Source organism: Mugil cephalus, chromosome 4 (genome assembly GCF_022458985.1).
Source record: "Mugil cephalus isolate CIBA_MC_2020 chromosome 4, CIBA_Mcephalus_1.1, whole genome shotgun sequence".
Taxonomy (NCBI): Eukaryota; Metazoa; Chordata; class Actinopteri; order Mugiliformes; family Mugilidae; genus Mugil; species Mugil cephalus.
The window spans coordinates 14,306,571-14,324,447 of NC_061773.1; the positions used below are offsets into that span (position 1 = coordinate 14,306,571).

The following is a 17,877-nucleotide window of genomic DNA, read 5'->3' on the forward strand; positions in this document are numbered from 1 at the left end:
TATTTTAATTTATATTTTTAGCTTTTTTTCTATTTTCAGTTACATGGTTGTGTCTATTTTTACTAATACAAATTTTATGTAACTTGTCTTTCCTCCACTGTACTTCCTTCACTACATGTTATCTTCTTTTAAGAATCTGTTTCAGTTGTTGAACTATAAATAGATATTTAATTTATTCAGTTTGATGTAATAATGCCTGCGTCTGATTACCCTGATGAGTGGGAACAGATGTGCCAGATATTAGAAGGTCATGAAAACAAAAATGCAAAATGTCTTTTATAAGATCTCACCAACGATCGCCGAGGGAGCGGCTGAGGGGCGGGGCCTCTGCTGTCGCACTCAAAGCTCTGAGAGCGTGGATTGGTGGGGGACCCATTGGGCGGAGCTTTACTGGCAGGATACAGGAAGTGGGAGGAGCTACCGTCACTTTCCGCCCTCCGAAAACCTCCGAGAGACAATGTGAAAAGTTAATTGTAGCTAACATGAATAATAATGAATTAATACATTTTTATCGAGGTAAAAATATATTTTACAGTTTTGTGCTATTATTTAAATCACTTGTTGGACGGTTTTCAAAAATATCTTGTTAAAATAATCTTGTTAAACCCACTATACTTCCTCTTCAAAAATTTAAATTAATATCAAACTGCATTTTAGTAATGAAGAGAAAAATACACAGAATGTAACAATTGAAAGGATGAAAATAACTTTGATTCACAAAATAAATGTACAGAAATGTTTAAGAAATGCAATAAATCTATGGATTCATTATTTTTAACAGGATATACTTTTTGCTTTTTTATCCAAAATATATTTGTGTTTGTTTGATATTTTTCTTAGTTTGTTTATTTATTTTTACTTTTGCACCATCTAGCCCTCCTGCTGTAAAATATACAATTTTCCTCAGGGATCAATAAAGTATCTTATCTTATCTCTTATCTAAGACTAATCAATTGAAATATTTTATTCCTATAGCACCAGTTACAACATTTTTACCATTTTCAACAGTGCAGAGCAGAGCAACACTAACTACTATTACATAACACATGTGGAAACAGTGGCTGCTATAAAGCTTCTGAAATTTAAAGCACATTTTTCTTTGTTTGCCACAGCTGCATAACTAACAAAAATGAGCAAAACATCTTGACTGATTTAGTGTCTCCAAATAATGGGGGAAAAAAAGCTATATTTTTTGTCTTAAAGCTCTGAAAAGAAAATGATACCATGGAGGATGGAAATGCAATTAAATGACTTCCATTATGAACAAATATGTGGATTACCTTATTACTTTAATATTTTTTTTGTCTGGAAAACAATTCAAAAACTCCTTTTACCTGTAATTAAAACAAATCTTCAACCAAACGTATCTGTTTAAAGTATCAAGTTAAAAATCATAACCAGATTGTGTCCTCCTCTGCTCCCTGCTCAAATATTGTGAACTTGTCAGTGAACATTTATCACAGCTGGACTTGATTGTTTCCACAGACTGCAGGCAGATATAACAGATGTGCATCTGAGAGGACAGGAAGTACCTCTGTCTGGTCGTTCAGTCAGGGAGCTGAGAGGTGAAGCTGGACTAGAGAGACAAAGACAAACAGAGAGGAGAGGAGGGAGGAGGACTCCGTTTTATTATCCTTAGTTCAGCTTCTGTCCACCAGAGGTCAGTGTAGTCTCTACATTTGGATGTCTTCAGCTTCTCATTTGATGGAAATATTCAACACATCTTTAGTTATTTATAAATATTTATTTATTTCCCTTATATTTAAAATATTGTTTCACAGGTTTAACTAAAGTTAAAAAACAACATGTGTGTGTAAAGGCCAATAGAGGTTCCTGTCAAATACAGAGAGTTTTACAATATCGTACATAATATTTTTTTGACTATAAAATTACCTTATTATTATTCATTTCACCAACACTTTGAGATTAGCTAATGTCTCTTTATCCATGTCTGATTTAAAGAACAGCTTAGACCACAGGTGTCAAATAAATGGCCCACGGGCCAAAAGCGGCCCTACAAAGTGTCTAATCTGGCCTCCACGATGAATTTGTGAAGTTCAAAAATTACATTGAAAACATTAACTGCAACTTTTCCAATAACAGTAAATGCTATTCCTCAGTTTCACACAGTTTTAATAAGACATAAAGCTATACAGAAATTGTCCATTTGTTCATGACATTATAGAACATTTATAATTCATTAACTGTAAATACTTTCATAATGTACTTATTTGCACCAAAACAACGTCCTTATTTAAAGGTTTATACGCTATTGTGTTACTGCTCCAGATCGGGATTGGACTGTATGTGGCCGCTGAACTAAAATGAGACATTTTTCTTAAAGCACTAATTAAATGTAATATATGAAGCTGCTCCTCCCAGTCATTTTAAGAGGTTCCTCTCTGAGAGAGTGTTTCTGATTCACTGCCCCAGATATTCATATCAATACGGATACAGTAAATATTAAAGAGTGTGTGTGTGTGTGTGTGTGTGGGGGGGGGGGGGGGGGCTATATGAGGCAGCAAGTGAACATTTGTTCTCAAGGTTGTTGTATTAGAAGAAGTGAAAATGGGCAAATTAAAGAATTTGACTTTGACAAGAACCAGGTTGTGATGTTTAGGTGATGTCTGGGCATTGTTGGTCTTATCAAAAGTGATCCATGGATTTAAATGTGGTGAATCAGTTTGGTCATGAGCAGATCTCAACACTCAGTCTGCACCGTATGAGAGGATGTGTTTTACTGCAGTGATGTTGTGATGAGTTTGTGTCAAATTCAGATCGACTGTCACTCAGATACTCACACACACTTCTTGAAGGAGGAGTCTGGGCCGCTGTAGATCCTGGGACTGGTTGGCAACCCGTAATCTACACACACACACACACACACACACACACACACACACACACACAGAGTTAATAACACAGTACTATGTTGAGACATTAATTGCAGTGTGTCTCTCTGATGTTACCGTGCTTGCTGGACTCAGAGCAACTCCTCTTGTGTCGGACGGCGATGGGAGGGGGAGTCATCTTTCTGTTTCCTGTCAAAGAGAAGAAGACCTCCCCTTCGTCCTCCTCTTCCTCACCCACTCCGTCTCCTCCAGAGGGAGGAGGGGGAGGAGGAACATTGGGAGCTGGAGGCAAAACAAGAGCACGCACAAAGAGTGAATATTTTACTAAAGAGCTTCCCTGTTTTTCCCCTGTTTTAATTAGGTTGGCACTAAGTCGAAAACAGTTCATCTTTGCTGTTTGCTGCTGTTCATAAGCTGTAACTGAAACTGTTCATTTCATTAAAATCTCATCAATTCGTTGTCTGTTGACAAGAGGCACAGCCGTTTAATCAGAGGTTAAAGATGTCACGATATGATTTTCAGGTTGAGCTTTCGTTGCCGTTTCTGATAAAAGCTTTTTCCAAACTACAACAGAGACTGATTTTAACTAGTTTAATAGTCAGTTCTGCAGGTATTTGGTCATAAACACTGGAAGATTTTTAATGTGAAATATCTTTTCACATCTCTTCTTTGTCATCTTTTCATAACAAAACCACAACAGCAACAAAAAGAGTAATGAATGTCATGGAAATCAAAATATAAGTATATTTTCTTAATGCCGTTATGTGAAGAGGAGCTTTTACTTGATAATTTCTGACCTTTGTTTCAGCTTGATTGTTTTGAATAGAAAAATAATGTTCACAAAGGTGGAAGAAAGAGAGAGTCAATACGCAACGACCGGAGCTCACCTTTGACCCTGGGAGGCAGCGGGGGAGCAGGGGAGGATGGCGGAGGAGGAGGAGGGCTGGGGACGGAGCCAGAGGGGCGACTGTGGAGCTCCATGGCCATGGCGAGCCTCCGACCCACGCTCAGGAGACCTCCACCGCCTCCTGCTGGTGCCCCGGGGGAGGACATGTGGTTTGAGGAGGACAGGGACTGACTGAAGCTGAAGGGGCGGGAGGAGAAGGAGAAGGAAGGGGTGAAGGAGGAGGATGAGGAGGAAGATGAGCGCTCCTTCTTCACTGGGCCGTTCTGAAACAGCGGGGAAGAGACAAGTGACGTCAGTTACGAATGAGAAAAGTCACTAAAAATAATTTATCTGTACATTCAGCCATTAATTCCTCGTAATGGACATTATTCCAGCTTAACACACTGGAAACAGATTTAATAATAATCTTCACTCAAAATGAGACAACAGAGCTCAACCTTGGTGGTTTTCCTCTTGAACAAAGAAGCAGACTGTGAGTTGCCACGGTTACCTTGTCATCAAAGTCGTCATCGCTGTCGTACATGTCGTCATGACGAAGCCTCCACTCGTACTCCACGTGGACGTGATGGTCAAACTGGTTGGACTGGGCCTGTTGCAGCTACAAGTGCACAGTCATTGTCAGTTTATTTCATTCACGCTTTAAATTATTGTTTCCTGCTTGTTTTAATGTATTTCATCTGTCTTTAGTCAAGTTATTTATTAATTATAATAATAAATAATTATTGTTTTCCCCGTGTGCTTTGGTTTGAAATGTTTTTGGGTTTTTTTGTTTGTTTGTTTTACATTTGAATATTTTGTCAGTCCTCTGTAAGCCTGTATGAGAGGGGACATAATATAAATAAATTGTGACATAAAAAGTAGATTTAGGGATGACCTCACCAGCGCCTCACAGTGGCTGTGCTTCAGCCTGCGGCTCATGTCCAGGGCGGTTTCTCCTAACTCATTCTCTGGAAAACACAAAACAATTACGATATTAATACCACAAAGACGTCTTCTGTCGTCCACAGGAAATTTGTTTTCTACATTTGTGGTGATGAGATGACTGAAGTTACACATCTAGAAGTTTTGAAAATGTCTATACCTCAAATTTTTATTTCAAATCCTGTTATTTTTAAAATTGCTGATGGCTTAAAAAAAAAGCATAATCTTTTCTGTGTGGTCAGCGATGGTGCAAACATTTGTGTGTCCGTGTCTTACTAATGTGTGTGTTGGCTCTGGCCCTCAGCAGCAGCTTCACACAATCACTCTTGTTGTGCAGACAGCTGTAGTGCAGCGCCGTGTTTCCTGCTGATGTCTGCGCGTCCACATTGGAACTACAAGTACAACATAAACACACACACGGGTAAACGCACAGGTATCGACACAAGCTCACTCTGAGGTGTCACAACTCACTAACGTCACCACAGCGGACTGACCAGTTCTGAGCCAGGAAGTCCAGAATGTGCAGTGATGTCCTATCGGCCAACAGGACGGCTAAGTGGAGCGCCGTCTCCCCTTTCTCCTGTTGGCATGGAAACAAAGTCAGTACGTAAAGTTATGGGTCGTCAGCTTTATATTGTGTGTATCTATATAGTGTACCTCTATGAGCTTGTACCTGTTTGCATACCCTGTGTGTACCTTATATAAACAATGCAACTCTATGTGTGTATATCTTACGTGTATATAGTAACTGTGTGTATATCTGTGTATAATATAAAGCTGTATAAACACATTATGTGTATACCTGTTTGTATGCCTGTACGAACATACCTATATATTCTTGTTTGTGTGTGTACCTTGTGTAAGTACACTTATATAAGAGTGTACCACTTGTGTACCACTATGTGTATATCTGTGTGAGTATATACCTGTATATATACCTGTACATATACCTATTTGCTTATACCACTATGTGCGAACCTGTATGTGTACCTGTATGGATCTGTACCTGTGTATACCTGTATGAGTGTGTACCTGTGCATGCCTGTATGAGTGAGTATACCTATATGAGTGTATACCTGTGTATACCAGTATGTGTATATCTGTGTAAGTGTGTACCCGTGTAAACCTGTATGTGTGTGTACCTTGTTTGTATACCTGTATGTGTGAGTGTAGCGGTTGGCTCAGTTCTGCCCTCTGAGCGTACAGCTGGATCAGACTGTAGATGTCACAGCTCTTGGTCGCCTCCTGCAGGCTGAGTCTCAGTGTTGCAGCGGAGTTGTGGCCCCGCCTCACAAAGTGAACATCCTGATACTTTGACATGATGAAGTCTTTACGCTCCACCCTGCGCGCCATCAATGTACAGTATCACATTGGTTAAAGTTTAAACATTTAATACTATAACGATGGACTGTGTGTGAGTCTGCGTCTTACATGTGACTGTGTTGGGAGGGCTTTAGTGATGGACTCAGCAGGTTCGCCTCCAGTATTTCATTGAAACCAGAGTTGCCAACATTCCTGGCCAGCTGAGGGAGAGAAAGTTGAAATCTATGTATAAATCTAAATAACAAACAAACTTATAGCCATGTGAAAAAGTTGTGAAACTAACTCTAAGCTATCTGTACTACAGGCTAAGCTAACTGGACCTATAGCTGGCTCTATAGGAACTCAACTTTGGTGGCTAGTTCAAATTTAATGCAAACTCTCAGTTAAGTGGACCTAGAAGTTAAATCTAAGCTAAGTGGACCTAGAACCTGACTTTAAGTAAACTGAATCTTAAACTGTAACCCTAACTTGTTGAACCTTCAAGCTAACCTAAGCTAATTGGACCTAGAAACTGACATGAAGTTAAGTGCATCTAGATGCCTCACCCTGTGCTAGTTGATGCTAACTCTAAACTCAATAGCCCATGAAGATTAACTCTGGGCTAGCTGAACCTATATGTTAACTCTAAGCTAACTGCACACAGAAACACAACACTAGGCTAACTGGAACCACAATATAACTCACTGCAAGTTAACTGAACCAGGAAGCTAACTCTTTAGGACTCTCTAGTTGAAATTGGATGCAGACTCTAAGCTAACTAGAGGCCTAAATCTTGACACTAACCATAAGCTAATAAAACTCTGAGCTAACTGAACCTGGACACTTAACTCAAGGCTGGCTGAACCTAGATGCTAAATGTCAGCTGATTGGATGGAGAAGCTCAAACTTTGTAAACCTAAACTTTGTGGTGATGCAACTGTCCTCTTCGGTGTATAATTCCACCAGATGACCATATTGTGGACTGTTTGGTGGATTAGCTTGAAAGCTTTCCATCCTACCAGTAAGTCTGAGGTCCCCAGACTGTCCAGGCTCAGAGACTGGATCCTGGAGACGTGGACCCCCATCTCCCTGTGAATCCCTGAACACTCGATACAAGTCAGGATGCCAAGGTTTGTTGAGAGCCAACCAGGATCTACAGAGAAGGAGAGAGAGATCACCTGAACATCTCCTGCACATTAAAAGTCTACCAGGAAACCAAGTGTGACCTCTGACCACTTGGACATCGACAGTATTTTAGAGACAGTGGAACTTTTACGTGGTATAAGTGTTGGTTTCATCACCTGGGGCACCGCAGTCACAGCAGTTGTTGTTTCCCGGCATCCTCCGGATGTCGTCAGTGATGGCCCGGGTCAGATCCTCCACGCTGCTCTCAGCTCCACCTCCCCCTCTCTGTCCTCCATCCAAAGCCATGCTCAGGGCTTCCTGTTTACTGTTACTGAGCACCGAGATCCAGCTGCACACACACACACACAACACATTTTAATGCATCATTTTTATTTTATGACAACCTAAAAAAAGAGTACAGCATTGCAGAGTGTGAGAATGTGAGCCATCTTCTTCTTTACCAAAACTAGGTCCCACAATCTAACACAAACACTGAAAGGTAATTTTCTGGAGTTATCATATTACTAGCTAAAGCAACATCACTACACATGTTGTCTCCAGATCAGACCAACACAGACTCAAAAGATTCATCAGCTGAAGTCATTCATGCTTCCCTCTAGAGACAAAATATCCTCCGTAAAACCTCATTAAATATGCACAAGTACTCTCAAAGAGCTGCAAACAGATTGGGATGTACAAGTGGTAGAGTGACCCTTTAACAACGGTCTGAAGTTTATTTATGACTCACGCCACACACTCAGCTTCATCCTCAGCCAGGAAGTGATAAGTTCGGTTATCTGGAAGGGAAAGTGTTTGTTATACGTGATTTGAATCAACTTTTACACGTTTCATTTATACACACTGACCTGTATTTTATAAAGTGTTTTAACTTGTCTTCTATTTTGTTTGAGTGTGTGTGTGTGTCCCTTACGAGAGATTAGGTCGAAGCATTTCTTGTCCTCCACGCTGGGTTTGACCTGACATGTGAGCAGGTTGAGCCTGGTCGGAGGTTTATTAGGCTGAGAGAGAGAATTAATTAAGTCTTTATGTGTATAACACCTTGTAGCTTCGGAGCACAAATTAAATTATAAACCATAGATCACAAGAAAATTAAATAAAAACCTATTTTGTTTTTATTTTTATTAGATACAGACGTGATTAAGATCAAGTAGAAAAAAAAAGTGAATTAAGGGTTTTCTTTTCTAAAATGCTTATACACCCGAGACATTAATGATCATTTTTCAATTATTGGTGCTTTGTAAGTTCTTATGAGACACTTGCGATGAACAGCACATCATAAGATGCTAAAATGACTCCAAACTAATGAGGCACATTTTTTAATAAAGCTCTCCACCACAAAGTCTCCATGGATGCACACTTTGTTTTTCCACTGTACAAGTTTAATCTAATTTGAATGCAGATGCAAAATGATCACAACATTAAAAAAACAAACAAAAAACAACAAACTTTTTTCCTCTCTTTGTGCATCTTCAATATTGCTGTTGTGGATTTGAATGAAAATATGAAGGATTATAACTCTAATGTTCAAGGTTAATGGTCGTCTACTTGAACACACACATACGCAAACAAAGACACTCACAGTAGCGTGTGCGATGGTCAGATAACAGTTGTGGACGGAACATTTCCTCTTCTGCCACATTTTCCTCAATCTGAAACACACCACACACAGCTTTAGTTACACTGCTAACACTGACTGTGAGTGTTAGTGTGTGTCACAGAGTTACATGACTATCTTTGTGAGGGCACATTTCATTTTTTAACTACAGAAGAAAATGTTGTTTGACTTGAAACATACATATCAGTGCACATCTCAGAGGTTAGTTTCAGTCAGTCTCACAATCTATACTTTTGTACTTTTCTGCACAGTTTTGTTCCCTGAGTTTAGACTTTAAGGAAGTAATTCCTCCAGCGTTGTCTGGAACAGTTGGGGTTTTCCAGCACAAGACCAAAACACACACAAATCTGCCCAAAATATAAGACTGATATTGTGTTAGGTACCTTAAGCACATTTCTTACGCTAGGGTACCCTATTATTAAAAAAAAAAAAAAAAAACTGCTTATGTCTAGACACAATAAAGCCACACACATAGATAAAGACACACACACAGGCGCACACACACACACACACATACACACACATACACACACACAATGCCCTGGGAAAAGTAAATACACTTTGGTTTTGTTTCAAATGAGCATTAACAGTAATTACAAAAAATGCCAAAAAGATTGTAAAACAAACTTTGTTTACCTGCTCAACTGTAAAATTTACATAAAATTAAAAAACCTCAACTAGGCATGAAACTGCCGATCTGGCAAAGTTGACCTCCTTCTCAGTAATACGCAGTAGGAAAAATACTCCATTAGTACCTTTACATACTGAGTTGATTTTACTAAAATTCCCTTATAGTTTGCGTTGTGTTGTGTTTACCCGTCACTCTTCTTGTAGAGGAATCCCGTTCTCTCTGTCCCGTACTGTTTGTCTCCCAGCAGCTGATGCATGCTGTACACCTGCTTAGGTACAGATTCCTACACACAAACAAGCACATTAATTAACCGTGGAGCAGTAATATAATGTTGGTCTGTGTCAGTGTTTGTGTCTCTGACCTGCTCTGTGTGTACGACCGGTCTCAGCTGATCTCTGAGGGTGCACAGCTGTCTCTTCTCCTCCTCCTGACGCTGCTTCACCTGCAGACGCACAAACAACTCGCCTGAACGCTGTAATTATTTTTACTTTACCTTTAAATTAATAGCGATGCGCTCCTATTTTGAAATTAAGGCAACATGTGCAGAGACATTGGGGCACTGGGATCAACTCTTATGCGATTGGCTGAGTTCAGGAAAGCTGCAAGCGTATATTACAGGGGATAAATCATTTAACTATAGTTTATTTAGTTTATATTACGCTCATCCATGTATTTAATCTATACACAGTTGGTTTCAGGTAGGTTTACACCACCCCACTGAATCTGAGGCATTTTTATTCCGATTATTGGCGCAATACTAGTGTCTGTGTAAACACAACCATCATTGCCCTTGTGCTTTAACTTCAGGACTAATGCTACCAACCCGTAGCGCCCCCTACAGGCTGCTGTAAATGTTCCCGCACGTTGTTCGCGTCTTACCGTGGTCAAGACTCCGTTCAGCTCCTCCATGTACTGCGTCAGCCTCTGAGTGGTGGAGACACACTCCTGCAGGAAACTACGCACAAACACGCACGGTAAATACAAGCATGTCAGTTTAGTCTACGCAGCTTTGTCTGTGTGGGTGTTTGTTTGTAGTTCCCACTTGTTGTGGCTGTGGTAGTGTTTGATGAGGTTCTGCAGCAGGTCGACTCCTCTCTTCGTCTTTATCTCGTTGACCTTGATCAGATACTGGGGAAAGAGGATTTCATTTATTAGACACAGAGAGGAAAGAGACCATTTATGTCGGTGTAGGGTTTTGAGGAGCAGCAGGAAGGATTGAGGGGGAGGAGTCACTCACCTCGCACATGCTCAGTTGGAAAGAGCGCCTCTCCTTCTCAAGCTCCTCTGCGATCTCTCCTCCGCTCACCTCGGTCCTCACCATCCCGTACTGACGAGCCAACTCCCTCTTCTCCTTCTCCACCTGCTTACTGCATATAATACTTTATTTACTAAGACAAGGCCTTTAACCAGCTGCCCATGTTCCTAAATCATTCAGGATGTGATATCTGAATGCATAAGAATATATGACATCCTAGCATTTTCAGATCATTCAGCGTGATTGTTACTCACAATCTGCTCTCGTAATCCCTCCACGTTCTTTCAAAAGGCTTCTTCAGGTCCTGCAGAGTTTTGAGAACCAAACTGACCCGATTAATGACATCACATCACAGCTGATATGACCGGCGCAGGCAATGATAAAAACAAAGTCCTCACCCCCTTCACCTCCCTCAGATCTCCTTTAACCAGAGAGTCCAAGAAGAAGTTGATGTTGTGGAGCATGCTCTTCAACTGTACACATGTACACACACAAACACAGGAAACAGTCAACACAATGTCTCACTTCTGTTATACACATCTTCCACTAACGACAAAAATAAAGGTACAACAAAAGGATAACGTCCGACATGGGGCATCTTCCACGACACAAAGGCTCAAATTACTTTAAATCCAAGGTTTTCCCAATGGAGTATGGAATGAATAATCTAACTGAAAGTTATACTATATCTGTGCAACTTCTGAACACAACTTTAAAGCTCAAATGTTGGTCAATTAATTTATACACTTTCTAAATTAAAAATATCAATTCATAAATTAGGATTGTTATAAAAATGAATGTCTTCCCCATTTATCTTTGAGCTATAACAATTACAATGTTTCTTAGGGAAAGTTGGAATACATGACTAAATGATATTGATTTTTTTAATAACCCATTTAACCATCAGTCACTGGGTTGGAAATGAGATTTGGTGTGTTGACCTTTGACCTATGTGCTGCCGTGCCATCACTCACCAGGTTCTTCATGGGAGAGACGAGCTCTTTGGAAAAGTCCGCCAGGCGACAGAAGGCGGAGCCAACCTCCGTCTCTCCGTTTGAGTGACAGTTGACCGACAGCTTCTCCATGGAGTTAATATACTGCTCCAGGTAAGAGACGTGGTCTGAGAGAGAAACGGCGTCAGTACAGGAAGTAGTGCAGAATACTGTCACTGCGGGGGCAGGCTGTATTTGTGGGGTCATGTATTTGGGCCCTACAACTTTTTAAATGTTAAAACCTCTCAGGAACAAGGAAACACATTGTGTGAATCAATCTTCAAAGACAGAAACATAGTACGTGTGTGTAAGTGTGTACCTTGGCCTGCTGCGTATTTGGCTTTTGCAGCTTTCTTCATCTTCTGCAGCACCAACCTGTCACTGTCCAGAGCCTGGAAAACAAACACACACATTGACGATCAGTCTGTGGGTCTGCAGTGTGTGTGGTTTGTGTAGCAGTATTTCACCTGCTGACTCGACACACGCACGGAGGACGAGCTTTGTTCTGACAACAGAACAGCTACATTCCTGTGTGTGTAAACCATCAACTCATCAGGTCAAATCTCCACAGGAAGCAGCTCAAGCTCAAACTGAAGCTTCAGTCTGACTCAGGGTTTGGAAAGATGAGAAGATATGGATTTGTCTATCCTCACAGATTTTTCTGTCTGTCTCCGTCTTTCTTATGTGTGTGTCTCAGGATGTGGTTCATGTCATGTGGGACACAATGCAATGGAGGCATTTTTATTTTTTTTTTTGCTTAAATAACAACCCATGGCTTGCACAATAGAAGTAGATTGAAACAATTTCAGTGTTTAATTCCCTCTAAAACAGTCACTGACTCATATGAAACATGCACAATATGTTGTGTTGGTGCTTCTGGACTTAACACTGGATCAATTTTATGAGACTTCACTCAAATCTAGTTCTCACGGTTGTAACTGATGCCTGATGCTGAATGCTGTTTAAACTCAGCTCATCTAGACTGTTATAGAAACAATAAATCTTTTTCCATATGTTATGGAAACAAACAACGGCTCTTTTTCTTAGTTAACCTGATTGTCAATTTACCTTGTGATTAGTTGTGGGCATGAGATACATAGTGCGTTGACTTCTGTGAGTAGTTTCCTCACATTCGTCAAATCCATGTAGGCCGCCACATGGGTCTAAAACGATCATGTGACAGCCGCTTTACTACTTTCTTATTATGCTCAGAATAAACTAGTCCTCAAAAAAAAATAAGAATAAAAAACTGCGGGATTACAAAAGGAGAACTTTTACTTTCGAACTCAGTACAAACCTATTAATATTATGAAGTAAAAAGTACATAGATGACAGAGGTGGAAACGAGATGAAATGAAAACCGGGTTAACCTTTTAGCCTAAATCTGCACCAAGAGGAAATCACTCTTCACACCAGCAGGTGGCAGAAGTCTGTATTCACCGTTCAAAAAAGGAAACGAGATTAGCTGTTATTAGCTGGGAGGCGAGGAGGCCGGGAAGACAGTTTGTATCAGTGTTGCACAGAGCTGTGCTCTTCAGAGTCATGCTGATCTGTTGATCTAGAGTTTATCTTGTAGATGACGTATTTGAGAAGTTGAATGTTCAGACAAGAAGAAAAGCTGCAGAAGTCCAATTAGACACGACGATGAATGAGTCACTACAAAAAGGGCCATGAACGCTCACTGACAGCATGACTTTTTTTTTTTTTAACCAACAATTAATTGATAAGGAAGTTTGAAAGGAATAAATCTTCATTATGAAATCAGAACCACAGATCACACAGTCTGACTCTGTGACAAGGATATCTAACTCCATTTTCTCCTAAAAGCTACAATTTACCACTTTACATCATCCCTTGAATGCAGCACCTGCTTGCAGGAGACAGATTAATTCATAACTTCATTGATAATCGCCTCTGAAACTCCTCCTCATTACCTTTAAACAATAACAGTGAATGCTAATGGGGATTAATCTGTTGCCGTGGTAACATATGCTGACTCTGTCGGGGGTACACGGCGTTGGCAGGGGGGCAGTTTGAGTCTGTTTTTCAGGCCAGTCTCCGGGTCAGTGATTCCACAGGGGGGGGGTTTAAAGCGTCCAAAAACACAAACGTCACACAGCAGCAGAGATTCTTCACGACTACGCAGAGATTAAGAGATGTGTTTGAGTCTGACTGAAGAATTACTTAGTTACTATGGTTTAAAACAAACACATACTGCACAAAAATTAACTAATATTTTGATGGAGCCTGTGAAGGTGGTAAAAGAGCTTCTACATAAACAATCTGAACTCAAACGAATAAACTGAACTTGATTAAAAAAAATTCAATTCATTGTTAAATCAATGAATTTAATTTTAATCAGTTTAACATCCACCTCTTTGTCAACGCTGTGACTAAACAGTAGCTGCATTTTTAGGAATTATCAATCTGATTGAGAGTGGTGGTGTAAAAATGTGATAATCTGTTCCGTTCAATAACAATATTATCTCCTAATAACCATGTAAATCGTTTCTCTCTGGCTGGATTAAATCCGGTCATTCTGCAAATGTTTGTCGCACTCAGGAGACGTGATGGGGGGGACACACACATGGAGGTAGAAAAACAACAAGTGTTTGAAAAGAGGAACAAAGACAGAATCAGTCGCATCTTCTTCTACGAAGTAGAATCGCATTGATTATTTACTGCTCTTGTTAGCGCATTGTCCGATGTTAAAAGATTAAAAGATTTTTATTGTTGTTGTGGATGTTCTCATGTTCTCAGTAACACATCGGCCTTCAAAGAATTCCTCAAACATTTTCAGGCTGAATGTCAAGGCTTGACTGAAGAGATACTTTACGGCCATGAATGAGTTGAAGAGCTGGAAATGCACAAAGGAACAATGTGGAAGTTATTGGGCTTCAGAATAGACATCTGGTGCCCTCTGAGCCTCAGGTGGCAGAAACACACTCCTTTAATACTGACTCCTCCCGCATATAATACTGAAAAGCATCAGCGTTTTGAACTGCACTTCAAGGTTAAATGATTAATTTAACATTTAAATCTGGATTTGAAACAATTCAATTAGCTGCAGTTCAACCTTATGAAGCGTCTCTTCACCACTTTTTTTATTATTAAGCGATTAACAGGCAATGTTTTTAGAATATTAATAATTTGATTCAGTTGTGATAATCTCCTGTGTTCATTCTGCCTGCTCTTTAATATATGAAACCTAACTATGATGGTGTAGTTTTCTACATGTCTTCTAGCCTGCGCGTCATTTGTTTTTCATAGTGCAAAAAGAAATATTTCTGCATTAACTGGATAATCTGAGGCATTTAGTTGTAAACTAATTCAACTCCACATCTCTAAGATGTGTTTCTCTTCCGTCTGTCACCACCTCAACTCGACCAAACGATTTGATTGGCAGCAGATCTTTGTCTGAGTGTAATCAGTTCCCAACGGAGAGACTGCAGACCAACTTTACACCACAAAAAAAAAAAATAAAATGGTGCATGGGGGAAGTTGGTGTAACTTCCAGGCTAAATGTCTAAAATCATCATCTTAACTCTAGTGAAAAGTCTATATAATGCACAAGAGGTCTTTCGGCTACACAACCTGGGACCCAAGCAAACAACGCTGACGCCCTTCTCTGATCAGATTGGTAACTCTGAAAAAAAAAGCCACTGCATTGGAGGCCAGTGCACAGAAATGCACGGACGTCACTACACGACGTCACAACACGACGTCACAACCTCAGCTCTCTAATGGAAGTGACATTTTGCGTCTTTGCTAATGTTCATCAGAGCCTCTGTCACTGATCCTGACTGGGCAGGTTTCAGGTTTGCAGAGCTGCGCTGGCCTTTATGTGATGTCCATGGACTCAACACCCCAGGAAAAAATGAGAATAATAGAGCAGCCTGAAAGAGATCTCCAATCATCTAGTAACTTAATGGCTGTGCGGGGCCTTTATGTTTCATTTAATACAAATTTAATGTAGCAGAGCAGCGGGCCTACTGTTAATGTAATCTGTAGGAGGCTGGGCTAGAGACACTGACAGCAGCATAGAGGGGGGGCAGGTCTTCGGAGTGAATGGGGGGCCACAGCAGCTCATTTTCCCAGGACCCCACAGCAATTAAGTCCGGCCATGTCTGGTGCATGGAAGCTAGATAATGACTTCACCATTTGTAGGTTCCCCTTATTCATCAGGTACGTGAGTCCTGTTGCAGATAAACTAGATAAACTGTGCTCTGAGTGAACCACTAGAACCTCCCGGCACTGACCTCCTCCAGCAGGTAGACGGTGTTTCTGCAGCTCATCATCTTGGAGGTGAATGAGGAGGTGGTCGGAGAGCTCCAGTCGTCCTGCACCTCCTGCACGAACTCACACACCGATACACACTCTGGCATGGTGCTGCTCAACCCGGGACAACACTGGACCGGACCGGGACAGTCTAGGGGAGAGTCCGGCGCTGGTGGATCAAATCCAAACAATAGACCCGAGGACGCAGGACGCAACGTAGAGTAACAATAAAAAATAATAAATAATTAATAGTAATATGTATTAAAAAAAATCCACTGTGTTGAGGTGGGATAATCCAAGCACAGACCCGTGAAGAAGAATTGTCATTAACCTGCTGATGAAGATGTAATTAAAGATCTGATTCCTCCGCCAGTCTCTTTCCTCCAAACAAAAGCTGAATCAGTCCAACACGAAATAATTAAAAGATAAAAAACAGCGCTGACTCCACAACATTAATAATAAGAGTAAAAACTACAATAAAAACGCTGCCGCTTCGCTAGCGTTTTAAAACTAACGAGTCCTCCGCCTCCTCCTCCGGTGGAGGAGCTGCTTCATTCAGGGAAAACCCACAAACCCACCCGGGTCCGTGCGGGAAGCGGCTGACAAAGCGTGGAGCAGCAGAGAGGAGAACCTGAGCCTGCGGACCGGCGACCGGCTTCCGACGAGACAATAAAACCGGTCTCTGCTCTCCGCCCCGGCCACGGCTGCATGTCTTTTCAACACCAGCTGATTTTTTTTTTTTTTTCTGTTCTTCTTTATTCAACCCGCATGGAAAGGCGCGTTCACGGTGCACAGCGGCGGAGCCCCCTGCCGCGGCGGCGCGCACTGCTGCCGGAGGACAGAGACCCCCTGAAATAAATCCGTCCACACCGAGATCAGCTTGATTCACGTGAAAGATGTGGTTTAAGTGAGGATGAGAGGTTTGAGGTTGGAATTAAAAAATGTATATATATATATCAGACCAGGTTTTATTTATATATGTAAAAAAAAAAAAGACAAGAGAAAGAAATTATGTGTGAGGGTTCTCAGTGTGACTATAGATCAATAAAACAACCCAAGACATTTCATCCAAGTTGTTTCTTCAGCTTTTTGTTTTATCAACTGATGCTTAATGATTAATGTCCTGAACTCCGGCTGTTATAATACTGAGTCTTTCCTGCTTTTATTTTACAAATGGGTTTCATGTCAATTTACTTCCTTTAGCTTTTTATTTATTTATTTATTTTATCTTTGGGGGATCCTTCACTACACTCAGATATTCAGACAGATTAAATCTCAGTCCACTTCCCTTACTCAGAGAGGGTGTTTCCAGTTTTCTCCTCTGGCCAAAATGTGGATCTCAGAAGTTGGTCTCTTGTCCATTGAGTCCTGATGTGAAGAGCGAGCTCTCCTGTTTTTGAGTCATGCAGCAACATCAGATTACAGGTCAGTATTGGGTGTTAACAGACCACAGCATGTGAGAGTTGCAGGTGTGCAACACCTACAGACGTTCCAAATAAAAACCTAAACTCCCCATCAGCCATGTAACAGCTGAACAAGCTACTTGGATGAAACTTCTTGTCTTTTAGCTTTGTTCTGGATACAAAGTTAATTTAATCTTCAGAGGAACAGAATACACAGGAGATAGACTGAGACTAAATAACCTGGTGCAGGATTAGAAGACTGAGACATTCAGGGACATTTAGCTTGAAGGGATAAAGACTCTGTTTTCTTCATCCTTTAATGTTGAGGAAGGTGATTTTCTGCAGCGACAATGAGAAAAACAAAGAGTGAGAGGATTGTGAGAATGACCAGGTGAAGATGATGATGGTCTTCATCTACTCTCAGTCATTTAATCTGTCTTTATGGAGACATGTCACTCAAAACTTAAAATATGGACTTTCTTGCTGCAATTTCATCTTCTTGTGAACATAAATGTGTAAAATCCATCAAATAGTTCAGATAAATCTGACCAACACTTCCCAGAGTCACACCGCCA

General features: G+C 40.7%; 1 protein-coding gene across 2 annotated transcripts in view; it reads right to left on the minus strand.

The window, feature by feature from the left end:
* Window positions 1-16,802, minus strand: part of unm_sa1614 (un-named sa1614) — a 19,869-nt gene extending 3,067 nt beyond the window's left edge. For both annotated transcript variants that reach the window (XR_007112561.1, XM_047582163.1), the window contains exons 1-26: window positions 15,881-16,802; window positions 11,941-12,013; window positions 11,604-11,749; window positions 11,028-11,102; window positions 10,884-10,933; window positions 10,612-10,741; window positions 10,417-10,502; window positions 10,254-10,329; window positions 9,736-9,816; window positions 9,560-9,657; window positions 8,708-8,777; window positions 8,039-8,126; window positions 7,856-7,904; window positions 7,284-7,456; window positions 7,002-7,135; window positions 6,112-6,203; window positions 5,836-6,022; window positions 5,175-5,260; window positions 4,957-5,072; window positions 4,639-4,706; window positions 4,250-4,357; window positions 3,740-4,022; window positions 2,970-3,134; window positions 2,802-2,865; window positions 1,533-1,576; window positions 291-445 (exon numbers count right to left, since the gene is read on the minus strand). Coding sequence is in view for 1 of the 2 variants with exons in the window: in XM_047582163.1 (XP_047438119.1) it covers window positions 291-445; window positions 1,533-1,576; window positions 2,802-2,865; window positions 2,970-3,134; window positions 3,740-4,022; window positions 4,250-4,357; window positions 4,639-4,706; window positions 4,957-5,072; window positions 5,175-5,260; window positions 5,836-6,022; window positions 6,112-6,203; window positions 7,002-7,135; window positions 7,284-7,456; window positions 7,856-7,904; window positions 8,039-8,126; window positions 8,708-8,777; window positions 9,560-9,657; window positions 9,736-9,816; window positions 10,254-10,329; window positions 10,417-10,502; window positions 10,612-10,741; window positions 10,884-10,933; window positions 11,028-11,102; window positions 11,604-11,749; window positions 11,941-12,013; window positions 15,881-16,006 (2,823 nt within the window). In the remaining variant the exon portion in view is untranslated. The remainder of the gene's footprint in view (window positions 1-290; window positions 446-1,532; window positions 1,577-2,801; window positions 2,866-2,969; window positions 3,135-3,739; window positions 4,023-4,249; window positions 4,358-4,638; window positions 4,707-4,956; window positions 5,073-5,174; window positions 5,261-5,835; window positions 6,023-6,111; window positions 6,204-7,001; window positions 7,136-7,283; window positions 7,457-7,855; window positions 7,905-8,038; window positions 8,127-8,707; window positions 8,778-9,559; window positions 9,658-9,735; window positions 9,817-10,253; window positions 10,330-10,416; window positions 10,503-10,611; window positions 10,742-10,883; window positions 10,934-11,027; window positions 11,103-11,603; window positions 11,750-11,940; window positions 12,014-15,880) is intronic.
* Between the last annotated feature and the right edge of the window lie 1,075 nt (window positions 16,803-17,877).